At 41.7% G+C, this 26,848-nt stretch overlaps 1 protein-coding gene across 1 annotated transcript; it reads right to left on the bottom strand.

The window, feature by feature from the left end:
• Positions 1–204: 204 nt before the first annotated feature.
• On the bottom strand, positions 205–26,848 carry spen (spen family transcriptional repressor). Its single transcript, XM_041945339.1, has 15 exons — positions 26,616–26,848; positions 23,596–23,916; positions 15,775–16,389; positions 12,905–13,062; positions 12,520–12,720; positions 12,283–12,434; positions 12,040–12,165; positions 11,774–11,887; positions 11,575–11,688; positions 11,381–11,481; positions 3,439–11,266; positions 2,937–3,281; positions 2,649–2,843; positions 2,308–2,466; positions 205–2,190 (listed from the first exon to the last, which is right to left on the bottom strand). Exons 1-15 carry the CDS (start codon positions 26,696–26,698, stop codon positions 2,059–2,061), a joined length of 10,644 nt encoding a protein of 3,547 aa, XP_041801273.1. The 5' UTR covers positions 26,699–26,848; the 3' UTR covers positions 205–2,058.

Here is a 26,848-nt window from a genome sequence, read left to right as displayed (position 1 = left end):
CAGATAACGACTAGATTTCTGTAGGTACTGTAGCTTGCAGACTTTAGAATACAAAATCCCTTTGAAAAGTGCCCAAAGCCTTCATTCTCAAGCCCCAGTCAAGATCCTGTAAACACCTTTCACCAGTAAATGCATCAAAATAACCACCAGTAACTCACAAAAACACAAACCAAGAGTGACGGACCATTTAATGATCTTCAGAAGTAAGTTAAACAACCATTTATTTTACAGTTTAAAATGTCCTCATGGAGGAACAGCAAAGTACACTCAAAATGAAGATTGATCAAAAGACAGTTTTCATATTAATCACCGTTTTAAGTTTTTTGTATTTTCTTCTCGTTTGTTTATCAAAAATTATAAGTGCCTTCAACATAACCATGAGAGTATTCAGCTTGCAGTCATAGAAATATTTACACCACAAAACTGACAAGCATGGTTTTACTTTCAGCATCGGTTTCACGCGCCTCATCTCCTGTCTCTTTCAGACTGCTTTGTTTTGTTGCACAAAACAAAAATAAGGACCCTGAAGAAAGACAATTATAAAGGGGAAAGATACACAAGAGCACAGATTAAGGACATTAGTATTTACAGCTTGGCTCAAGAAAACAGTTGAGGGAGAGATGGAGACAGATGATCAACACATCCATTAGCGGCATGATGTCAAGTTCAAGTCACATTCTTTGCCTCTATGATTTTACTTTACCCTTTAAGATTAGAAAAAAAAAGCATGCTATAGCACATCTGTCAAGAAGTCACGACTTCACTGACCTCAGGATGCAGTTCTTAACATGTGAGAGGATGATTTTCAGACAGCAGGGGGCAGTAGAGGACCACATCAGGGAGAAGTAAGACAGGAATACAAACACAAATGCAACCCCTACAATACAATGGTTCCTTCAAAATGAGGATTCCATTTCAAAATGTAAAAGCACTGTAGTAACAGAGTTGGGTTGATGAACAAAAGCAAAACAAAAAAAGGAATTAAGTCTGCCCTCTGAGGGGGCAAATACAAAGTCACATATGAAAATAGGTTCTGATCAAAATGTTTAAGATACATTGCGTGTGTTGAGCGTTTGCAAAATACATTTTGGCACAGAATCAATTTAAAAAAATCTTTTTGTGAATTTTACTACTGGATCCTGTTCAGATCCTTCCCACCATCCCCCCTCTTGCCCCTGCCCAAAGAAAGAAAGGAAGGAAGAAAACATTGAGATTTGATGATCTGTCTTGTAAAATAACTTGGTCTCTCCACATTGCTTCAGTCTTTAAATATTTATAATATTTACAGTTTCACAATTGTCCACAATACCCTTAGAAGATGCAAACAAAAATAAACAAATTAAATATTCTTTATATTGTCCCCTGTTGAGGCATTGAGTGTAAACTGTACAACTCTAAACGTCCCCTCATGAGTTCCTGGGGCAGGGAACACTTCGGGATGGAGAGTTGAGTCCGGAAATGACGTAGAAGTTGGCTGATGGTGGTAATAGCAGTATGATTGATCGGACTGAAATGATTCATGATCATTTTCCAGGCAATGATTTTCTTTTATCTTGCAGAAGCATGGCTGATCACAAGAGAAAATTCCATGACATGGATCGTTTTATACTTAAATCTGTACAGAGTTCACAATTTTTTCCTTAACATAGTGCAATGACTTCTCACATCATTTGTCTTTTTAAAAAAATCACAATCACTTTTATGAAGGTAAAAAATATCCCATACGAAGGTCTCAATCCATAGCTTTATGGAAGCTATGAATTAGAAAAGGCTATGCACAACACCTCCAAAAATGGCAAAAATGAAATGAGAAATCAGAAATGATCATCAAAAATCCCAGTTCGACCCTTCAGATCCTCTCTGTACAGGTATTGTTTTTGGAATTCAATATCATTGAGTGACTTAAGGACTTGGTGAAGTGCAGGAGAAAAAGGTGAGTACATGCTAAATTAGATTTTTTTAAGAGTCAAACTCATGAAAATATGAGGCAATTCCAGTTAAAAAAACTGGTCCAAAAGGGCTGGTGTTGGCTTTGTTCAAGAAAAAAAATGGAGGTAATTAAACGGAGGCAATGACAATCATGAGGTGAGGAGAAATGCTGGAGATGCTGTTGAGGAGGTCTGGGGCCAGGCGGGAAAGGTGGCTCTCCGAGAATTCACACGGTGGGAAAATCTGCACCACATAAGCTGGCTGTGAATCCAAAGATGAACATAACATGATGAGAGGAGAAATATTTCATTATGAAAAAAGACAAAAGTAACATTTAAAAATAAATGTAGAACAGAAAACATTTCGGTAACCACAGACCTGATTGGAGCCAGGATTGGGCACATTGATGATGCCAGCTGCCTGTTTGGCCTGCAGGTAGGTGATGAAGCCACTTTTCAAGGCCTGGGTTTGACCAAGGACATCTTCTTGGTCTCGACCACAGGGTAGAGCCAGTAGCAAACAGTAGTCATTCTCCACCTGCAATGAATGATAGGCCTCAATTATAAATGTAAGATGAGATAAACACATTTTTTTATAAACAGAGTGTTAATCAGGTTAATGGCTGAAATCCATGAATCTGCAATTAAGTGTCCATTTGATTTGTATTGTAAACATGTTAGAACCTGCCTTTAAGAGGCGGTCGAATCCAGAATACTCACAGTCATTCTGCGCGCCACACTGTCCAACTGGGAAGCCTCAAGCCTCATCCTCTGGACAATACGGAGAAGAGGACCTCCCTCTGGGGGCGGCAGGGAGCGCTGGGCCAGTATGGTGTTGCCAGACACAAAGTGCAACTGGACAGCAGCCTGGTCGTTCTTCAGTGCCAACAGGCCTTGCCATACAATAGGATATTTCTGTACAAATAAAAGAAAAAGACAATGGTGTTTAATCATATTTTCATCTCTGAAAATGTATTCATGACATTGCTAGTCCATCTGTCTTCCTACCGTCAACAGCTGCACCATGTCGATGGAACGATGCCCTGAATGTTCCAACTTGGCATCCGGCCGTGGCTGCAGCGAACTTGATGGAGGTACTGTTGGCGGAGGAGTTGGCAGGAAGGCTGGAGGGCCTTTCTGTAGGGACAGATCTGGCTTGTGAGTAAGACCCATAGGGGATGTCATGGGAGACTGGTATGAGGGTGAGACTGTATCCCCTTGTATTCGAGAAATGTGTGAGAGGTCCGTAGAGGTAGCATGGCGAAGATGGGAACTCTCTGGCTTCGAATCACTTCCTCCTCCAAGTGACTGAGACATTTTGCTCCTGTGACCAAGCTCAGGCTCTGAAGGGACCTGATTAAGAAAATGCATACCAGATTAATAGAGCTATGCATATTTTGTGTGTGTATATTGATATGTTTCATAACTTGAAAATGTGATTATATGTGTGCTACATAATAAAATGCTGAAATATTTGCAAAATGTTGATAATAAAAGTATATCAAGAGACCTGTGAAGATGTAATGCCTTGGTTAGCCACGTTGTGTCCCGATGAAGGATGTCCTGGAAACTGGGATGGAAAGCCTCGCATGTCCCGGTACACTGGAAAGGAGCCCGCACCTCCTGGATGCATCAGCTGAACCCCATGAGGGTGTGGAGACACCATGACAGGACTAGATGCATGAACTCCCCTGATTCTACTCTCGTTGGCAGGTGGATGTATCAGCTTTCCTTCGAGTGGTTTGAGAGATTCTTTTGTGGAAAGTTCAATGCTCTTTGCCACTATAGGACTTTTTGAAGGTCCAGAGATGTTGCTTGAAGATGTTGTTGCAGTCTCAGCGGTGCGTGACTGTCTTGCTTCTACAGCGGCCTGCTCTCCCAGTTGCTGGTGCATGAGGATGCGCTGGTGCATGTCTCTGTACTGGTCCATGCGTATGCTCGGGTGGAGCCCTCTGTGATCACTGTGAATCATCATTACATCAGATTGGAGCTGCGGCACCGAGGGTCTGCTGAGGGCTTGGTTCAAATGTCTGGTGTCTTCTTCACTCACACTGCTGCCGCTGCCACCACCTGATACTGACCCCTGGGGACTTGAATGGGACTGCAATACCATATCTCGGATGACATTAGGCTGCGGCGTGTTTGAGTGCTGTGGGGGCCCTGGATGAGGAGAGGACAGGGAGTCACCTCGTCTCCCGTAGTTTATCCCAGACATTGGTGGGGTGTTCATCCTGGCTTCGTGAGCCATTGACTGAGTGACACTGTGAGGTTGAATAATGACAGAGGACTGTTCTGAGTGTGGGTGATGCATACTAGAATGATAGGTAGACATTGATGGCATGCCGTGACCTAGAACGACATTAGTTCCTCTAGGAGAACTGCTTGGAGGACAGGCTTTGACAAAGGGTGAAGGGGAGTGAACAGATGTTCGTGGGGACTGGGGTTCCTGCTTTAGGTGTAGAGCTGATCGATCAGTGGGGATACCAGGACTGGGGCTCATACGGGTTCCAGACAGTGATGGGTGGTGTGGACTCATGACTGGGCTGAGATTAGACTGTTGAACAGCTTTGCCAATATCCATCTTTTTTGGTAGAGGTTCTGTCCCCAGGCCTCTCTTGCCATGCTGCTGCTGTATCACAGCTTGGTTGTACATCAAGACTTGAGGAGAACTAACTGGCTGTTGGAACATCTTTACCACTCCACCCTGGGATGCTGTGTGATACGGAGCTTCAGATTTGTCACACCCAAGAGTCTCCTGCTTAGTACTGGAAATAACAGGTTGAGAGTTATAAGACTGGCCTGTCAAGAGAACCCCTGTGTGGCTATAAGGTGTAGGAGTTGCGGCTATTTTTGGGGTAGGTGACTGGGATGATGTGATGAGTGGGTCTTGCTTTACTGAGGATTTGGACACAGATTGCTGAAACTCTATATCACCAGCACTGGCTTGAGGAATTTGACTAATTTTGGCTCTCATCCTGTGAGGTCCTTCGGTTTTCTGACCCGAATAACTCAGAACTACAACACCCTCTGATGTATTAACTCTTAGGCCAGGACTGGAGCCTGAACTGTAGGGAGTGGTCTCAACAACAGAGCGCCCTCTACTCCCATCTTCTACAATATCCATGCCATGGTAACGATTATTCTCATTAGAGTTTGATCGAAATTTTTGCTTGGGAATAGATAGGCCAATGTTTCGGTTGCTTAATGAAATTCGTGGAGTTTCCTCTGTATCATAAGGCATTGGAATTCGACTTATTACTGAGGTAGCAGGAGAAATAACTGTATGCTTCTCTCCACAATTTTGTTGTGACTCTGTCAGTGGAAAGGGTTTGTGATGTATGGGCTGGGGGGGTAAAGGTGGTCTCTCTTCAGAATGCAACTGTCTTGAACCCATTGCATCAGAGGGATTTTCATTCTCTGACATCCGTGAAAGATCTGACAGTGCGGATGTCACCATAGTGGTAGGTATAGAATTGCTGTTTGATGCAGACACATATTTAGGTTCCATTAGGATTTTTCTTAGGGTACTGGAACTTGGGTCAATATCCGAGGCCTTGGTGTCAGGAGGCATTGGGGGATTTGTTGAAGGGGTTCCAAGTGTAGTTGATGCTGGTGCAGAAGGAGTTACCACTGTGACATGACACGATGGAGCAACATAGATTCTACTTTCTTCAGTTCTAGGAGGCCAGTCTGGGGAAAGTGGCATTTTGGTTGGCCGTAGAAGGGGTACACTGAACTGGGATACAGGTTGTGGGCGGGCAGGAGCAGGAGCAAGTGTAGGGGTAGATGGCTCTGCTGCTTGGGGATGCTTTTTACAACTAGAGTTGCTTGTGCCTGAATGAAAAGCAGATTCTTTGGGTACAGGCTGTTCAACTTCAGGCTGTTCTGCCTCTTTGGGCGTGTCTACAGTTATAGCACTTGTGACATCACGCCTACAAGTTGCAACAGCAGTGACCACAGAGGCTGCTGCACTTGCCCCAGCTGTAACAGTAACTGCTTTTGAATTAATGGTTTCTGGGTCTTCTGGGATCGACTCCGGTAACTTGACTGGCGAGGGCTCTGGTTGTGAAACCTCTTCAGCAGTATCCCCTTTCTTGGCAGCTGCACCTTTACGACTTCTCGACTTCTTTGGGGTTTTGGCTCTAACTTTACCCGTTTTCTTGGGTGTTTCAAGGAGAGGGGTGTCCTCAGCTGCCTTAGTCTCTGCTATTACCCCCTTTGGGCTGGGTGTCAGAGGACCATCATCGGAGTCCGCTGCAAGAATATTGTTGATAACCATGTGTGTCTCAGGTTCCATTATCTCATTGGAGGAGGTTGATATCACAGATTCAGGGGTAGGAATAAGAGCTGTGTAAGTAGGAGGAGCTGTGAAACCGTCTGCATCTGCACATAACTCTTCAGCTGTAATGGAATCAATAGCAGCTGCAAGCTCAGTTTCGCTTGCAGGATTAGCTCGCTTCTCCTCCTCAGCTTCACCTTCTGGTTCTGCTATGACAGGAGGCAATACGGTAGGTTGCCCTGAAGGTGGTTCCTTATACGGTCGAGGAGGTTGCTCAACTGTAAGTTTAGCAATATTTTCAACTGCTTGCTCTAGTTCCATCTGCCGTGCTAAGAGAGCGGCTGGATCAGCAGGCAGTTCAGGTTCTGATAAGGTGTCTTCCTTTTCCTGTGCACCTGGTTCTTTTGGAAAACCTTCAGTCTTTGTTTCCTCATTCTCTTGTACTACTGTCTTGGTTTTTGTAATAGTTGGAGCTTCAAATGACTCAGGCTCATCATCCTCAGAACGAAGTAAACCTTTCACGTCATCCACGCTTACACGAATCTCCAGATTTTTTAAGCTGTGTGATTTATCTTCAGTGACCTGTTTGGTATTTCTTTTCAGCCTTGGTGTTTTCACTTTAACACTCTTTTCAGGCTGTTGTCTCCTCTCAGAGCAGCTGGTGTCTACCTTTTCAATACTTCCATCAGTAGATTTCTTTACACCAGAATCTTTTAAGTCTTTTTCCTTTCTGTGCACTGGTGAGCTTGCAATTTCTGCCTTTTCTGATAACTTTCCAAACAGTTCAGAATCAGTTTTAGGCTTAAGCTCTGACTCATCATGACTTGTCAGATCCACTTGTTCAGTTAGCACTGTAACGCTCCCAGACTGTTTGTCTATTCTACCTCCTTTCTTGTTAAGCGGAGCAGATGAATTCATTTGTAGTTGATGTATCTTCTGGGTGCGGGGTGAACGCCATCCCTCAGAGGCTTTCACAACCTCTGTAGTAGTTGAGGTCTCTTTGACCTCTGTCTCCTCTTCTATCATCTTCTGCTGATCCCCCTTAACTGGTGATACATCCTCGCCTCGTTTGACACCTCTTTTAGGTGGGCGTCCTCGCCTTGCATTGGTCGATGGAATTTGAACATCTTGCTGTATTGGCTCTTTATCGGCACCTCGTTTACGCATGGAACGTGATGACTCAACCACCTCTTTGCCAACTTGGTCGTCTTCATGTAGAGTGGCATAGACTGACCTTACATTCCTGCGGCGTGTTCTCCCATGGATCAAACTTGACTCAAGGTTTTGCTCAGACTCTGATGCATGAATTGGTGACTTAGATGTGGTTTTAGACTCAAGTGATGCTTTCGGTACTTCAGCTCGAGGAGACGAGGCCCTTTTGAGTTTCTCTTTGTCAATCCGTTCGCTCTTTCGCGTTGCAGGTTTCTCAGTGGCAACGATTTGGGCAGGTTGCGAAGTGCGTAATACTGACAGTGGTTTTGCCCTTTTACTCTTGGGCTGTCTGCGGTTTGGTAAAGGTTTTATTTCAGCCTCTAGCTCTGGCATACACACCTCACTATCTGTCTCAGTTTTCTGAGATTCCTCAAAGTGTTTGGTTTCCTGATTTTCTATTTTGGGTTCTGTCTTAATAATTTCGGATTTTTCTTCAATCTTTGGATAGTCAGAGTAAGTGAATTCTGCAGTCTCCCTCTCAAAACCGCTTAGAGACCCACCAGGAGTGGGAGGCTTTTCTTCCACAAGAGGATTATGGTCCACTACCAAACTTCCTCCAATTTTCACTTTGTGCTCAATTAACTCTTTTGTTTCCATTTCATTTTCTGGCTCTGGAAGGACGAGTGGAGGGGTAATGGTTAGCTTAGGAGCAACTGGTTTGAAGTCTTCTACAGGGAGACAATGAGATGGGGACACCTCAAGAACTAGATCTTCTTTAATAAATGACACAGGTTGATCTGAGGATGGACTTAAAAGTTCCTTTTTTTCTGGTGAAGACAGTTCTTTAGGTGAAGGAACATATGGTGAAACTGACAAGGTTAATGGGGGACTGGCTGATTTGTCATCAACCTTCATTACTGGCTCAGATTCCTTATCAGACAGCACATTATCACAATTCTGTACTTCATCTCTTTTGATCTCCACCACTATCGAATCATTCTCAGTATCAGGTGGGGGATGGTCCTTGTCCTTTTGTTGTTGAAGCTCCAGAAATCGACTATGGAAAAGCACTATGGGCTCTTGTGGTATGTCACCTATTCCAGATTCAGGCTGTGCCTCAGTAGCTCCTGTCTTAGCAAAAGGCCTACCAACTCCAGTTTCAAAATCTTGGTCTTTACGTTCAAGGTGTTGCAAACGCCGGGAATCCTGTTCAAAGATTGAGCTGTGCAAAAAGCGAGAGGCAAACAGGTCTTGACGCTCTTGGTCCTGTGGCTTAAGTTCCTCCTTTTTATCATGCAGCTTTTCATCAGAGCCGGTACGAATCTTTTTCTTTTTCATATACCAAGAAGGAATGGGTCGAGGTGCTAGCTCTACCTTGTCCTTATCTGAACAGGTGTGGGAGGCTGGAAAGCGTGAGGGAAGAAAGGACCAATTATCTTCCCTGGAGGAATACAGTGTCTTGGCTCTTTCAAGGAGTGCTTTTGTGTCAGGAGTTATAGTTTTATCTAATGCAAAAGAATAAAATTTATTCTTTTCCAAGGAGGCTGAAAGCTTCAGGTCGGTTATCCTCTCATCACGTTCCCTGAGAATATAAGACAAGGAACTATTGGACTTGGGAGAGACGTGTTTGTTTTCTCCATCTTCATCTGAATCAGACTGCACTTCTCCAGGTTCCAAATCCTGGCCAAGACGTTTGCGGATGTTTTCACGTTTTACAATATCACTTGGCAAAGTCATTTCCATTCTAAGTGAATCAGACTTCATTCGTCTTTCCCAACGTTGCATTAACTCCTCATCACAGCCAAGCAAATTTGTCTTCATTTTTGGGAGCTCAGTGTCAGAAGACTGAAAATGTGCAGCTGTCAGGCCCAAACTGTTTTTCAATGACTCTGCATGTGAAAATTTATCATCTGTTGATGGAGAAGACTTTCTTTCTTTGTTTACAACAGACACAGAAATCTGGGCAGTTTCATCTTCATCATTTGCAGAAAGGTGACCATGTCCTATTGAGGTTGTTATACTGTGATAAATGTCCTCATTCAACTTTTGGGAACTTGCGAAGCTGCGCTCTCTTTTTGCAGTTACTATTTCAAAGTCATAATTCTCTGATTTCTTTCGTTTACAGGAAGAGAAGTCATCATTGGACATATCCTGAATTGGTTTACCAACATCATGTATGATATAATCCTTTTCAAAGTCACGAGTCTCATTACTTGGTGGGTTTTCAGACTTGACTAACTTATCAGGATCGCCAAGCTTTGGTCGGAGCCATCGACTCTGTTCGATTTGTCTTGATATATTATTCTGGTCAATGTGCACAAAGTGTTCATCTCCATCATCTGAGTCTCTGCACTTCCCTCTCCCTTGGTCATTTTCAGACAAAATCTGTCTGTGCTGTTCTTTTAATTCATCGAAATCAAGGCTGCCATCATCTGACATCTTTGTGAGGCTGGAGCTGTTTTCACTTTTTGAGCCTTCTAAATCCATTTTAAGGTAGGGAGAATCTAATTGATCTGTAGAATCTTCAGGCATCTCCCCCATCCGTGACTGTCGCTCCAGAGAAAGGCCTATGGAGTTGCTTTCACAGTCTCGTACATCTTTAGGACTGTTAATTGACACCATCCTGACACATTTATCCTTGTGGTGCTCCTTTTTATGCATCCCTTTTATCAGAAGGTTCTTATCCAGATCTGTCTCCTTAGCATTGTTCCATAGTTTATGAAGCCCAGGTCTAACAAGATCCTCCTCACTAGTTCTTTTCTGTCGATCAGTTTTCCCAGAGTCTTCAAAACGCCTTTTCCGTGCAGCTAAACGGTCAATATCCACAGAAATACCACTGTCAAATCCCATTTCAGATTTCCCATGTTTTTTGGATTTGAGCTTAGTATCCTTGTCAATTACCTCAACTAAACTGTGCATATTTTTGTCTCTGGGCACCTTTCCATGCTTAGAGATATCACTTTTTGATGATTCTGAGCGGAATGGAGGACTCCTCTGGTCAGCTGGAGGTGACGCCAATCTTGGACTGTCACACCCACCCCTCGGTATTTGCTTTTCTTGGACAGAATGACCAATCAATTTTCCTTCTTTTTCTTTAACACGTGTTAACTGCACGACACAAGGCAGAAGGTCTAACCTTCCTTTGCTTGAGCTGTCCTTAGGAATTTTACTGTTTTTACTTCGAAGGACAGACTCAGGGCTAATATCTCTTTCAAGTTCAGGTTCCGTCTCACATGGCTGGAGAATAGGTGATGGAACTTTGAGCTTCTTAAGCCTCTGTTTCTCACTTTTGTCCTTGTCCCCTCGATCTTTACGTCCAGCCCGCTTCTCCTTTTCAACTAAATTCCCTCTTTCAACTTCAAAGACTCGATCCTTCTCAAGTTTCTCTGTTTTACTGTACCTTTCAGTTCGCGTCTTCTCAAGTTTTTCAAATCTAGGTGGCGAGATTGAACTGCAGCTACCACTTCTTTCAGAAGATCTGCAACAAATACGGCGGTCTGAATCACTTGGTATCCTCTCAGACAGTGAAGGAGATGCAGTAGGGCTTGCAGGGCGACGAGAGGCAATGTGAGAAGGGCTTTGACTACGTTCAATTGTCCTCCTCCCATGATCACGTCCTCGATCTGTTTCAAAGCGTTCCCTTTCTCTTTCACGTTCCCGTTGCAAATAGCTGTATTTGCGAATGTCCTGCTCATAAGGGTCAGCTCTGTATTCTCGATATTCCCGTGGATCTTCAAAGTATTGTGGATCATAGTAATCCCCCTGATATGGATCCCATTCCGTGTAGAACTCCCGACTTCTGGCAGGGTATTTACGACGAGGATCTTCAGTATATGTTCCTGGTGTCCGTACATTTTCATAGTATTGTCTCTCTGCTTGGAACTCATATTGGGTTCGTCGATCATCCCTGCCAACAAATCCAAAAAAGCAAGCTATGATTTCATCATACTTTGGCATCAAAAGGTTTAATATTAGACAGCACTGAGGTGAAATCATTATTCCTTAAGCAAACTACACACACCTTCTTTCAGAGAGAATGTCATAAAAGTCTCGAATATCCTGACCAGATGCCTGCATTGAACGATAGAAAGCCATCTGACTTTCCTGATTGGCAAAGTCCACCTGAGGAAAAAATACATTTTTACAGTCTGTCAGGCATTGAGAACACACAACATTACAAAGCAAAATTTCAGAATAAAACTTAATTTCACTTACTTTGATTTTACTGCCCCCTATCTTCCACCCCTTTGTGTCTTTGACAGCAGCTTGTGCATATTCAATGTTGTTATACAGGATAAGGGCCATTCCTTTCATTCTGTCAAATACAACCTGCGGATGACAGAGGAAAATAGAGTCCCAAGGTGCCAGAAAGTAAACAATGGACAACTATGAGGGGGGAAATAAACAGATTTACCTTGACAACATGTCCATAGCGGCAGAAATGACGAGTAAGAAACTGCTCAGTTGTGTTTGATGCTAATCCATCCAACCAAACACACGTTGTAGGCATACTCTTTCCAAAGCCAAGCTGAAAAATGGGCAAAAAGTAAAATTATTTTAACCAGCACAAAACAAAAATATCATAATGCTCATAAATAATACTGTGTGGCTGTGAAAGACAAGAACGTGGTAATGGTGTGAAGGCAAATTTTTAAATTAAATGAATCTGATAAATCTCACCTTTAATCTATTGTTACCAAGGTACTCGCCATCCATCTTCTTTATGGCCTTACAGACACTGGCAATGTCGCAGTATTGTAGAAAGGCATACTGTGGGGCCCCATTCACCTTTTTAATGTCAATATCCTTTGTGAATGATGAAAATAGAAATATGCTGTAAGTAAGAATGGTAATCTGAAACTGTGCAGCATGGCAAACGCTGCATACAGCCTGATGTTCAACCATTTCACCACATTAACCTACCACTATTTCTCCAAAGCGTTGAAAGATGTTAAGCAGGTCATGGTAAGTGGTGGTCTTCTCGAGGTTTCCAATGAATAATGTCCGTGTGGCCTTCGGATGAAACTCGTCTATCCTCTCATCCAAGGGCCGAAACTCGTTCTCACTTTCTGTCTCTGAAAAATAAGTGCTCATTGGGACCTTCTGCGTTCTGTAAATAATTCTGTTTTTGCTGCAACGCAGTTAAAGATCAGAACTTACCCGGGCCATTCCAAGCTGTGACATCAATTTGCATGCCAAAAAAAAGCTTCCCCTTTGATGCCCCAAGTGCTTTCTCTTGGTCCTCTTGCTGGCGAAAAAAGACAAGCCCATAGCGCTCCTCCGAAGCTCCATGAATTTGTACAGATGTGACCTTTCCATGTTTCTTAAATTCATGGAACAAACCATCCTTCAGGCTTGTATCTGTTGTAAACAGATACAATGTTTTATTAAGTATGTATACTGAAAAAAGTAACGTATTGATAAACCTTTAGATAATAATAAGAAATGTGTCAGTATTTGAGGGATATACAGAAATACAATGCACCAGTATTTCTGCACAAAAAAGCTCTTTGTGCTCACACCGCAGGAGCACCTTATAACTAACCTGTAGAGCGCACAGGAAGATTTTGGACCTTGATGCCAAAGCTTTTACGTGGTTCATCCTTGTCAAGAGAGGATAAAGGAAGTGCTGAGGGTGCAGGAACAGCAGCAGACTGCACTGAACGTGCCAGGGAGTCATCACTGGAACTACTGCTAGAATCACTGGAGCAAAAAAGTAACATGGATTTAGATGTGATTCCAAGCCTCAGTTTTATCTATATCATTATGATAAAAAGGTGGATATTTTGTGCTACAGTAAATTATTCTTATTCATATTTTTTACCTTGATTTATCACTTTTGCAGTGATTCGCTAAGTGCTAAATGCTCTGCATCTGAGAAATAATTCATAGATTGATAATACATGCTAAAAGCATTGAATGCAGAATCAAGAACAGCAGACAGAAGTGTGTATATATATATGTATTTGTGTGTGGACAAGTATAGTGATGCATTTGCGTAAAAACGTATGTAAAGCACCGTGGATGTGTTTTTGTCCTGTTCAAAACGGCCATGTCTCTTAGATGAAGAGAACAAGAAAAACAAAACCCTTTCTCCCCAATTCATATTTATAATGATGCATCTGGTTATCAGTATGAAAATATGGATTTGCATTTCAGTGGCAGAATCGTTGCTGCCTCATGCACCTTTTTTTCTCAAACCATTCCCATGCCTGTCTCAGCTTTCTAGGCCCTCTGCTGTTTGTTTCCTTCTCACTTTCTCCTCCTGTGCTCAGACACTCCCGGAAGTGCTGCTGACGGAGCCTGGCCTGTGGGAGTGGGCAGGCAGCCAGCACTGGCCAGAAATTTCCAGTTCCAACTGGATCTCACGGAGGGGGGGAGCCATTACCCATGCACAGAGGTAGGCAGTGAGAAAAATACACCAGCCGTCTCCTGAAATTCCCCCTATAGCACTACCTCTTCAAACCACATGTGTCGCTACATGTCATTCAGAGCTGTGGACTTTGCTGTGTCCAAAGGTGAAGCAGTTAACCAAAAAATAAACAACTGGGAAAAGGTGAGGAAAATATATGCAGTGGAGTAAATCCCATGGACTGACATGCTGACATTTTCAAAACTGCAGACCTCACTTCATCTGGTTATCTTGACCTGTTTTTTGTGCATTATGTGTACAATTACTAATCAACAACAGCCCAAACCAACTAATGACAAGCAATACATTTACAAGATCTTGGACGCAGACATCATATTTTACACACAACAGCTAAATTAGCAGGTCATATTCAAAACAGAGCCGAGACAAGCTTCAAAGACTGAAATTAGGTTGGAGAACTATGATTAAAACACACTCACAGGATGCCATGAAACATCTTAATTACAGTACATATATCCAATGCAATTCTGGTATCAGCTGTGGCTGCTGTATGCAAATTTATTGTTGTACCAAAAGTTAGGCTTCATTAAGAACTGAAGAACTGAATTCGTAAAACCATTTCACCATATTTATAATACTACCTCATATATATGAGGAAACCAGAAACAACCTAAGACACCAACCTGATAAAGGCATGATAGCCAGAAACAACTTAATCCAAATTATGAACAGCAGTAATAAATCAAATCAGATCAAATCTTGATTGCACCGAAGTGTCATTGCAGCAGTTACATGCAAAAAAGTCATTTTCCAGGCTTTGACACATACCAATCAATGGGGGGCAATCAACTACTTAGCCAACAACTTTGTAAAAGCAGATTTGTCAATAAAAATGTACTAATAATCAATCAAAAATTGGAAAAGTACACATTTGCAGACTTAATACCGTTTCACCAGTTAAGACATACTGAATTAGAAACGACACTGCTACTTGAAATCTTTCAAGGTGGTGCCCTTGCCCATATATGAACTGCTTTAAATCCTTTTTTAGATTTATTTGGAGGGGATATCAGAGACGGGGTCAAATGGGGACACGTTTTTCTAACATGCAGGTCTGGTTTATAACACCATTTTGACTACACCTCACAAATAGTTGCCCTCGACAACCACCTGCATCTCAGTTTTGCTATATATGCCCAAAAAGTATTGAAAGTATGTTCCATGAAGAGTAAATTATACAGTATCTGCTGAAAAAACAGTCATAATGACACCACATTAGAAGATATGATATCTTGAAACAGTTAATGTTACAAACCACAGTTGAGGGATGTTGAGCAACAAGGTGTTCTCAATAGAGTCCCCACTAACCAGTGACAGAAATAAAATGCATGCAAGTCTTAGCTTGTTGGCAAAACTGGTGTTTTGATTTAAAGACAGTTACAGAAGTCAATACAGCCAGTGCAGATGATATGGGGAAATGACATTGTGTTTAAAAGTATAGAAGTATAGAAACAAATTGTGAAAATACAATTTTCACAATTTGTTTCCCTATTTCCCTGTATGGAAATTGATTTGGATGCAGATGTTCACATTTGGCAAAATCCTAGATCAGCTATGCGTTTATTCAGCCACGCATAGCTGATCTAGGATTTGTCCGACCTTAAGTGATCTGCATGAACACATTTGTAGTAAATCTGAAGCCGAATCAAAATATCTCAGAAATTGTATTAAATAACATATTATGGAAGCGGAAGTATTCTATAAAATAGTGTGTATTGAATAAACGCAAAAGCATTTGAACATTCCCAGCGAGTGTATTATCATAAACCAGACATAACTACCACCGTGAGCTGTAAAAAAACGATGGATCAATGGCATAAATTTTCCAATCATTTGAAGCAGGTTTCAGTGTTCAGATTTCTGTCTTAAAATCTTACATCCTGTGCTCTGTCCAGTAACTGTTTTAAGACTGGGATGCACAAAGGTAAACAACAGCCAAGCACAAGGGTAAAAATCTTGACAGCCAGATCAGCTTTACTCACCTGCCACTCGTGCTGCTGCTGGTACTGCTGACCGAGTCTGAACTGGAAGAGCGGCTGCGAGAGCCTGACCCACTGTGGGAGCGAGGAGGACGGGTAGCCTGACTCGCCAGTCTCTGAGGAGAGGGATTTCGCGAATGTGTTGAGTGTGGGGACCGGCTACGACTGTGGTGATACGACCGCTCCCCGCGCCGACCCCTGTCCTCCCGGTAAAGGTCCCTGTGAACCACACTGGCCAAAGTAAAGGGTTCCCTGGCACGAGACTCATAGCGAGGCTCTGGCGTCTCAAAGCGACAAGGGCTCCTGCTATGGGAGCGGTAGAAGCCGACCCCACTGGATGTAGATCCTCCACTTCCGCCCGACGTGGCCCCTGCTGATCCACCTGTTCCCGTGTTGCCAGCAACAGCGCTAACGATAGTTCCAACAACTCCTGACGACACCACTGTACCACTTCCACTGGAAGTTCCAGACCCGCTCCCAGCTGTGCCTAGAGTCCTCTCTCTTGCATCACGATAATAGTCTGTTTCATAGTGCCGCTGGCGTTCGAAACTGCTACCAGGACGCTCATGATGTCCGTAGGCACTGTGATCGTACGCCCGATCCCGACTTTCAGTTGTCCTAACAAACAGGAAGAGAGAACAACATCACATTCCAGTTACACTTAAAATATTTAAGAAAGCTGTTAACATCAGACATTGGACAAACAAAATTATCAGGTGTCTCTGGTGGGTTTCCCTTAATTTGACACATTGGAAGATGGGGGTAGTTTTCATACGTCTACATAGAGAATTATTTTCCAGCTTACAGACTGAACTAGAGGGGGTTTTAAATGATTAACTGGTTGAGACAAGTGAACATCTGGTCTAAAATGTTTTCTAACAGTTTATGACTTGGAGATGTCAGATCAGTTCTGCCATCATACCAACCTTTTATTTCTACAACAAAAATGCTGTTAGGTAACGTCTTTCACAAAGAACCATGACACTTATTTTGCTTCAAACTGCTTTTCTTTACATACAGATGTGTTTTCATTCGATAGTTTAATGAAACACAATATATCTAAAATACAATCAACGTGGGAAACAGAAGAGATTATTGGCACAAGGCATGCATAGTGTTCAATAGAACAAAAATCTGCAGCTTATTTCAAAGTTTAACTGCAGGAAATGACAGATTTGCACAAGCATTTAATGAGAGATTCATGCCTTTATGGACTGCTAAGTCATTCTCATCTTGTAACATCTAGCAACTGCAACAAAGACCACTTTTTGAGGCGCTCTATAATTTATCTGAGGGGCTTTGTTGAAGGTTTTTAGAGGTGACTTATGACAAGCCTTTTGTTTGTTATGTTACACAATTTGACACCACTTGTTCTCCTGAAAGCTCTTCAAAGCATATTTTATGAAGATGCCCATTAGAAACTACAAATAAGGACATTCTGTTCAGACCTGAACATCCTCTTACTGAATAAAGCAATCAGAATTTAATTTGGTAATACGACTGCTCTGTCATTACAGCAGTCATATTACCCAACTCCCCGTAATGAGCAGGACAGGACAGCAATTACCACTGTTTGAATTCAGATCAAATTATAATCAGCAAATTAGCCATGATGTTCCAACACAGGGTGGAATATGGTTTAATATAACTACAGTTACAAACTCTCATTAAACTGATTCTTTTTATGTTTTATTCTTTGTCCACTTCAAACACGGTGTCAGAAAAATAGTGAGATTCAAGGCAGAGCCAGATTTTAATGGCAAACATACCTCAACTGTCAAAATGGTAAGTGAAGTTAATATATCTTTATAATTTACTGCAAAAGCACACGGTATCTTTGAACCCGTGTGACACTGAAAAACACTGGACAAAACATGTATGTGAAATAGGACACAACACGCTCAACTCACAATGAGACCTTGAAGACTGGGGACTGGATCCATTTCTTTTTTTATTGTGTATATTCCCAACATCATGTTTTTACTATGTGACTTGTATCTAAGACCAAAAAGAATAAATTACTAATATAAACATGCCTATTCAATCATAGAAATCAAAGCCTTCTAGATGAAAATCCTATTGGTAATGTAGCGTTCAAATCGGAAAATAATTTCAGGGGAACATTAAGATTATAATATATATATATTATAATATTATAAATGTATGAAAAAATAAACAGAAATTCTTTAAAAAAAAAAAAAAAGTCCAACCAATTCCCTAGATAGACTTTACAATTTTCTCACACTGATAATTAATAGAGGCATCCAAATCTTTTGATTGATTTGGGCCATCAGACATGTTTTGATTACATCTGTGTGAAGATGTGTCCAAATTTGTCTTCCTTTCTGGCTTGCATGCTGCGTAACTCTCTATGCCAACAAAGAACTGTAAGTACAAATCAAAGACATTTGCAACATGGAGAAACTTCTGAAACTGTTTATCTCATTAAAGAGGTGTTAGCAGCCTTTGGTTAGTATTTTCCTAATGACAGCGTAAACGAGGGCACAAACCTTTCTGCTTTGAATCTCCAGCAAATGTTTGTAATTAGTTCCTTCATCGAAACATTGCGCATTTTGTAGTTTTCCTTTTGTAATGTTTAGAAATGTTCTAGTTGTTTTGGATGATGTCAGAGATTGAATACCAGTTAATAGCTAAACATATTTCAATCTTTTTTCGTGCAATTACAATATATGGTCTTGGGGTCATTGAAAGCAAACATCTGAGGAGCCAAATACTGTAATTTTCCGTAGCTAAAAATAGTTACTGAAATGAGCTGCCCGCATCTCAGTCTGAGCTTTAGAAACCAAGTAACGTGGGTTACAGAGGTGCTAACAGGGTGCTGCTGCCGTTTCTCTGAAGATATATGAGACAAGCGTCTTCCTCTGCATCACTGATGCCCTGTGATGTCCTGAAAGGCATTCTGGTAAATGATCCACAAGATGAGCTCCTTAAAATGCCCAACCTGACCTTTACACCTGACGAAAAATGTGTCACGCATATTCACACTCACATTTTACTGCCATACCTGAGAGGACTTTGATAGACAGCATTAATCCCCTTAATTTAACCCTCCCTACCAAATAATAAACTTTCACCTATTCCCCAACCAAAAAATTTAATTTTATCCCTAAGAAGGATAATATGATTCAGTTTTTCTTTTCCCCAAGCAAAAACTGAAGCCTACACCAAATGACAATTACTAACTGCCTCTAAGAGCTTGCAGGGTGAGTCACTGTTTTATTAACTGATACCAAGTTATTTTAGATACTCTGTGATGAGGCTGATCTGGAAATATTCATCAGTGTAAAAAACCTGACAAATGTTTACACTAGACCTGTAGACACTAACATTGTTTTACGTCATAAATGGAAGTCTTTCATTAAGTCCACCGAAGGCTTTTCCATGGGGCACAAGAACAAAAGGCTGCATGGCATGCACAAAGTCTCCTGGATGTTGAGGATAATTAGGTTTAGGACACTAGCCCTATGTCTGTATTTCACTGCACTATAGATAAAGTACAGCGGGTCAGAGGCAAATTCTGTTTCAGCTTATTTGATTTAATCATCTGTGTGCTTGATTCATGAATAACATCTATGGCACAGCGATGTCTGCTGTGAAAGTGATGGATTACCTTGACCCCCAGATGCTCTAGAAAATGCTAATTTGGTGGCGCAGGCTCACTGCTCAATAGACAGCCTTCAATTTCACTTCAATTTCACTTTACACAAAACAGGTTCTACATTATTCATGGAGCTTAAAAATAATTCAGCTAGAATTTTTTTGGCTGAATTTCCATTGGTGTTTGATTATTAGTCTGCTCTGGTGCATGCTAAGAACATCAACTGTTTTGGGATTACGTGAACAGCATAATTATGAGGATGCATTCCAGCAGCATGCTCAAAAAACATGTTATGTGGTCGCTCAGTCATGCAGGAGCGATATGTGCATATCAATCTTATTCAAAATGTCCATGTCTGCAAGTTTTGGAAATTCACAGTAAGGAGTTTGCTGCTAAATATCCCTCAGACATTCAAGATAACAGTTTACTGTCCAGCTGTGGAACAACCCGATGTCTATACAGGCGAAAACACTGTATAGACAAGCATCATTTTATATCATATTGATATACATTGTGATATAGTACATTTTTAGGAAACTCAATTGAAAAACAATTTCTAAATAAAATAACCTAATTAGAATATGTTTTTAGTTAAACCAGTGAATCAGATACCAGACAATTCAAAGTAATCCATCAAACTGAAGCAACGGTATAAAATATAAACCAGTACTGCCGTGAATCAGTCCTGCACATTGATTTAGAACACTGCCTGCAACAGTCTAATACAACCAGATAGAGCTGCAACGAACTGATTAGTTGTCAATTATCAAATTAATCGACAACTATTTTAATGAATCAGTTTGAGTAGTTTTTGTAAGAAAAGAAAAAGACTATTTGTTCTGATTCCAGGCTCTTAAGTGAATATTTTCTGGTTTCTTCACTACTCTATGACAGCAAACTGAATATCTTTGGGTTGTGGACAAAACAAGACATTTTAAGGACGTTATCTTGGGCCTTGGTGAATACTTACTGACATTTTTCACCTTTTTCTGACATTTCATAGACCAAACAACTAATTGATTAATCAAGAAAATAATAGATAGATTAAATGACAGTGAAACTAATTGTCAGCTGCAGCCCTACAACCAGAAATTAAAAAGCCGTAGACACCACGGTGCAAATTGTAGAGAAATATCTCCGTCGGCAAATTTCTACCATCTCACAGCAATTATGGTTTTATTGGCCAACCTTACATGGAGACCTTTAAATCCACTTTGGATGAATGTAATCTCTCTACCTGCATATTTTCCATGAATGACTACGGTCAGATCTCTAATAAAAATGAAATGCTACAGAAATAATCTGAAATGAGTTATATTTCTCAGGAGTTGAAGTTTAAGTATCAAATTTTGAGTCTACCCCCTGTGACAAGTTATAAAGTATTCATATTCCACTTTTGTCCCATAAAAGGAAGCTGAGGACATTTTAAAACTGCAACTGCAAGGCAGGAACAAAAGATACTAAGGCTGAGGGCTGGAATTAATGGTTATTTCATTATTGATGACTACGAAGATTATTTTTTTAATTCATCGATCAATCATTTAGTTTACAAAAAGCCTCTGTTGCCCCTTTCTTCCAGAGGCTAAGGTGACATTTTAAATGTTGCTTGGGCCAGCCAACAGCCATTTATGATATACATGAAAATCCAGCAAATTTTCAGCATTTTTGTTTGATTAAAGACTTCAATCAATAATTCAATCCTTTAATCATCAACAGAAAATTAATAATCAAGTAATCGTTTTAACAATAAGAGATAATGACAGAAAAATCCTAAACTTTGACCTTGAACAAGCTTGAATTAGAAGCAAGTTTAATTAAATTAAAATGATTTAATGTCATTTTATCTCACTGGTTTTTCAGATATTAGGAAATATAGACTGAATTAATTTATTCTTATATTAAAATAATTCTTACAATCGAAAATGTATGATTTACATTTTTTAGAATCCTTATGTTCTTATGTTTTACTCCGATTGTAAATGATTAGTATTGCTTTTCACTGCACATGCTGCAAAAGATGAGTACATGACAAATCGTTGAGTCTTTGTATCTTAATAAGATTCCACATCCCAATCCCTGTGATACATTAAGACCATGTTGTACATTAAAGGGACAGTTGTTGACTTTGATCACTCGTCATGAATAACAGCTGCAAAAGGGATTTACTAATTATAAGGAGAACGGGGGACAGCAGCTGAAGGAGGGGTGAGGTGAGGGGAAGAGAAAGGAAAACAATTCAAGGTAAGGTATAGATTTCTGCAAATAGACACACAGGTAGTAATGACAATCTACTGTATATACCAGCTACTTCGGTTAGTGGGGAAAATGGAGAGAGACAGGGGTTCAAACTAGGGGGTTAGAGAGGATAGCTAAAATACACAGGGCAGGACATACCAACCTTTTGAGAGAGTGGTAACTTGACCTATAATTCCAAATACAATCTAGGGAGACAGAACTTTGTGAGCAGAAAAAATGGGCAAAAATGTTGAGTGGAGAGGCGAAAAAACTGAAGCAAACTTGTTCACATTAGAAAATGTAATCCTCATCTTCAGGGAAGGGGACCTTGTATACTTGACAAGCTGGAGTGTCCGTTTTGATTAGACTGATGAAAACAAACATGTAAGGATCCACATTAGGATGTTTTGCATGCTGGAAAATGTCAATTTGTGTCCATAAATCCATCCACAAGACCTGGGAGGGAAAAAAAAGAGTTGCACTCGAGTCCAGTAAAATAAATACATGATATCCAGGAGTCTGTCTTCAGTAAGTAGAGAGCCGCTGATCTCCCAACAGCAATGATCAAAGTGATGGGAAAATTAAGTCTTGCATCTTCTTTTCTGAAGTCCTGCACATTCCACTTTGGTCAAACTGCTCAGCAAATTCCTTTGGCAAAGGAACAAAATCTAGCCATGACAGACTAAGAATAAAGAACATGTCTCTTAACCGTAATCCAGATTCTTGCACGTAGTAGTACTGTATTCATCCCCAGGCTGGAGACCATGGATGTTCATGTCTGTTGTCTACCTCCTTTACAAGCAGAGAGCCTGCATGCAGTCCAAACCGGAGCTGAGTCAATGATAAATACACTTCATGGGTGCAACTTTGTTCTGATTCTGTATGTGACTGTATCCAAGGCTTAGTTATAGTTCCACATTCAGGAAAGGAGCAGGTAATCCAGCGGAATGAGGTCGGTTATCTCCAACAGCAACTTTCCAGTCCGAATTTCCAGCATTCTTCTTTGAATTGTACGATCCAAACATAGTCCGTGTTGGTCCTCATTAAATCTGCAAGTCTCAGTTGTTGAAAAGTAAAAATAATCTCCACAAAAATAAGGCAGGAAAAACAGTCATTTGCTCACTTGTTTTTGTTGTCTCTACTGAGGTGGATCACCAGTAGAGGTCTCCCAGCACTCAAATTGTAATGCCCTGATTTTAGATATAATCCCAAATAAAACAACAAAAAACCCAAAAGAACCAAGAAAGCAACCCATACCTTTAGCATGATATCATATCCTTAAGGTGTCTGGCCAGTGTTAATCCAACAGAGGGGAACAAATATCCAGGTTATCCACATGACTCCAGCCCGCGAGAGAAGTGAACACCTCCATGAGGTGTGCACGATAATTGAAAACCAAATTAGACTAATCCAAACAATGGTGTCTTATACATATAATGTGTGCTCTTGCTTGTTTTGTTACATGAGGAAAAAAGGGTGACATTAATCCACCGATCAGGGCACGTAACTCCAGATTAGGGGAATCCCAGGGATGGCTGCTGGACCACTCTCTCTTTTTCTCTCTTTTTCTCTCTCTCTCTCTCTCTTTCTAGCAAACTCCAATAATCCTGGGAAATTTTACGATATCCAATCTTTGCCCCGCATTTTCCACAAATGATATATCCACCTCACAGAGATCTTTTAGGTCACAATGATAATCCCCAACCGCAATTTAAACTACTGACTATTCATGTAAGCAATCGATTAACTTGTGTACGCGGTGTTTACCTGCAGGTATGAATCCAGGAGCGCTAGTCACACTCAAAGGACTTTAGAGAGGATCCCTATAAGATTAAATTCTTGAGCATGAACTCTTTTTCTCCTCTCCCCCCTAAACCAGTAAATGAATAGATGGTGGGAAGATGCTTGGAGGTAAGGTGTTTCGAGAAAGTATGGTTCCCCCTGCCTTCAGAGAAACTTTGTCCACTTACCCGTCTAGTCTGCGTTCATAGCGTCCATCTCTGCTGTGGAGCGACGTGGGGGGCCCATACACGGCCCCCCCTGCCGCCCTTGTGAACCCTGATACATCCCGGCCACGAGAGCCTAAGGACAGACTATCGTCCAGCCCTCTCGCGGCACTAGGAATTGTGCCTGGTTCATTGTAATCAGTGCGCAGGTCTCTGTCCCCCATCTTGTTGATAGCATTATGAGCTTTCTGAGCACTCTTAATGTCCACAAAATCCACAAAGGCTGCGACTCCACCTTCTGAACCTCGCTTGGGCAGGACCTTGACACTCTCCACACGTCCATATCTAAAGGAAAAACAATGGAAAAACAAGGTCATCACTAGCTTTTGTACTGCACTTATGTTGCATCAGTGTTTATGAATTTCCAAAAAGGGTGTTCAGTTTAAACTAATAGTGAAAATATCCCAAACGATAACACCTTTTTCTAACTGCATAGTGCTGAATGTCAGTGTGTGTGTGTATGTGAGAGAGAGAGGAGGGGTGGGTGCTAAGGTTGCTTTTCTACTCTTCTTTTCTGCTCTGTGGTACTTTCTTACGATGCAACAGTAACCCAGCAACTGGTCTTGAAGCCTTGGCACAGTGCATGCTAATAAATGCATATATTTTCTAACATTAGCATGTTTAGGGCGACGGTGCTCTCATGAGCTTATAGCTACTAGAAAGCATACAGATGAGGTTTGGACAGCCCGTGAAAAGACGTGATGTTTTCTGATTTTCTGTATGGGCTTTGTGTTTTTTTTTTTAAAGATAATCAACAATGTCTATATCGCGCCTTCTGTTTCACTATAAATAAAGCACTTTCAATGCAATTTTATATTAATTACATAATTTTGCATTTTCCCCCCACCTCAAGATAAAATGGAGTTTTTATTAGATGAATATGAGTGTAAGCAGTCCATTGTTTCCTTAATAAACCTGTAAATACCTTGCTAAGTGATGGTTAAACTGACTGATAGGAAGCCTATTACACAAAATTTACAATCCCAGTCGGGGATTACAAAGACTGCTATCCTCCTTATGTGGTGACACCCCCCCCCCCCCCCCCCCCCCCCAAGAATCTAGGAGTGTATTTCCACTGTCCGACAGAGACAGTAGGGTGCCCATAAATTTATTGTCATGCCAGTTCCCAACATTGAACAGCCTCCGACGCCATTTTAGAAAAGCTGTTCACACTGCTTACTCATTCTGCCGTCCCCCATCTTCAATGACTTCTATCACACATTGGGCTGTCATGCACCTGCATACTCCGACTACCTCTGGGTTAACGCTGGAGCTGAGGCAGCATGCTAAAAAGGACTGGCCGACACAGTTTCCCCTCAGCAAATGCAATAACATGCTGCCAGATCACCATCCCCCAGACAAAACGTTACGCACATCATGAAACAGCCTAATGTAAATAAAACGGCATACAGGTAGCCCGTTATTGTGCGTTCTGCAGCGAGGCTGCATGAATCAGACACGAACCATATTTGTAGTTCACTCGCTGCATCCGTCTGACGCAAATAATAAAACTAGTGAAAAGCACGAAATTAATATAAATCATTTTGTATATTTTAGACAGTCGCATGTTGGGGGCACGCTGTGGGACAGACGTGCCTCTCGGTTACAATTTTGTTAAAGACACGTATGATTTATGTTGGTAATTTATCAGCTTTCGTCCGATATGGCGACGCCTAAACAGTACAGAAGGCAGCGTTGCTCATATAGGTAGACTATGATGTTTTTCAGCAGGCTGCTCTCCAGCACATATGCACGGAGAGGCGGGCTGCTATTTCCTTGACAGCCGAGAAGAGAGAGGCGAGAGCGCGCAGACAAACGTGAGAGCCACACACACACACACACACAAAAAAAAATCATATTTACATTTTTTTTTCTCCGTGCAAGGAAGACAACAAAGAGCTATAAGCACATAAATGCACGGGTTTTGGACTGCTCCACTACCCCAAAACACAAAAAGAGCACAAATGGGAGCTCAATTTGAATAACGTAATTACAATATCGACATGCTGTCTGATTCTGCTTGAATCGGATCACGCTGCAGGCTGTGCAAGTCAGCAGCTGGTGGGGAAGCAGCGCGGTGGTAATGCAGCAAAGACGATCATTTCTGTGTTCATACGCGCACGAAGTAAACACAAGCGGCTACTACAACGGCACAATGCTGCACATCAGCTTACACGGCAGCCTGCTCAGTCACAGCCAGTTTGCAGCGACGTTGCCGCATGGATGTCGGCGTGATGTCGCGTCACCTTTTCGGTTTCACTGACTTGTGTTAGACTGAAAAACCCGGTTCTTGCAACAGCTACAGCGCTCTCTGACAGGCAGGTACACAGCATGCTAATTAACCACACTTTGAGCACAGGTTTGGCTGGAAGCAATGACCTGACAAACTCACAGAGTCAAGTGAAACACCGGGTCCCTGATTTGCTCAGGCACCAGATAACACACGGCAACAGACTTCACAGGCTGCCGTCTGCCAAAGATGCAGACTGTGAAATGCATAGCTTGTACAAAGCTAGCAGCTCGCCAGGTAGACTGAAGTTTGTTTACACTGGCAGTATGCTGTTAGCGTCCACGCTATAGAAAAGTGTGCTTTCTTTACGGTCACCAGGTGAAAAGGTAGGCTTCTTAAAAGTCAAACGGTTACCTGGTGGGAACGTACTGCCACACAACATGGAAGGACAAGTTATCACCTAGCCTAAGAGTTAGTAACCGTGTCAAAATGACAAAACCATATGTCCGCTAGCTGGGTGGCTGAAGCGTGCTAGCAGTTTTCTTTCTTATCTCAGCTGAAATGCAGCACAGTGTTGTTGCTCACGGAGAGCTGACAGCACAGTTGCCAAATGTGACTTTGCTACTGGGGAACCTCCTGCTTCATCCCGACTTCACTAAAATGTGACACAACAGAGAGATGCTGGCCGCGCAGCACTTCGTCGTAACGCTACAAAACACACACACACACATCGCTCATCGGTGTCTCTACTCACCGCTTGAAGTGCTCAATGATTTTCTCTTCTCGTACATTTTCGGGTAAATTTCCCACCCATAAATGTCTGGTTTCCCGGACCATACTGTGTGCTCCTGCTCCCCTATCATACAGATGAGTTTGCTATGTCAGTGTCTTCCCGTGCAAAATAGAAAAGGTTTGCAAAATAAACGCCGGACAAGAAAGAAAAAAATACTCGGCGCAAATCATTTACTGGTCGTTGTGTGACCTAAT

Source organism: Chelmon rostratus, chromosome 10 (assembly GCF_017976325.1).
Source record: "Chelmon rostratus isolate fCheRos1 chromosome 10, fCheRos1.pri, whole genome shotgun sequence".
NCBI classification, from domain to species: Eukaryota; Metazoa; Chordata; class Actinopteri; order Chaetodontiformes; family Chaetodontidae; genus Chelmon; species Chelmon rostratus.
The sequence above is the reverse complement of the archived record's forward strand: the minus strand, read 5'-3'. Positions and strand labels throughout refer to the sequence as shown.

What these genes read in the sequence shown, in the direction of transcription:
- spen (XM_041945339.1), bottom strand. Translation starts at nt 26,698, where the DNA reads ATGGTCCGGGAAACCAGACATTTATGGGTGGGAAATTTACCCGAAAAT. An exon ending in GACATTCTCTCTGAAAGAAG is followed by an intron (nt 11,267 to 11,380) that starts GTGTGTGTAGTT and finishes ATTTGTTGGCAG; the next exon opens with GGATGATCGACGAACCCAAT. An exon ending in AAGGCATTACATCTTCACAG is followed by an intron (nt 3,282 to 3,438) that starts GTCTCTTGATAT and finishes TTTCTTAATCAG; the next exon opens with GTCCCTTCAGAGCCTGAGCT.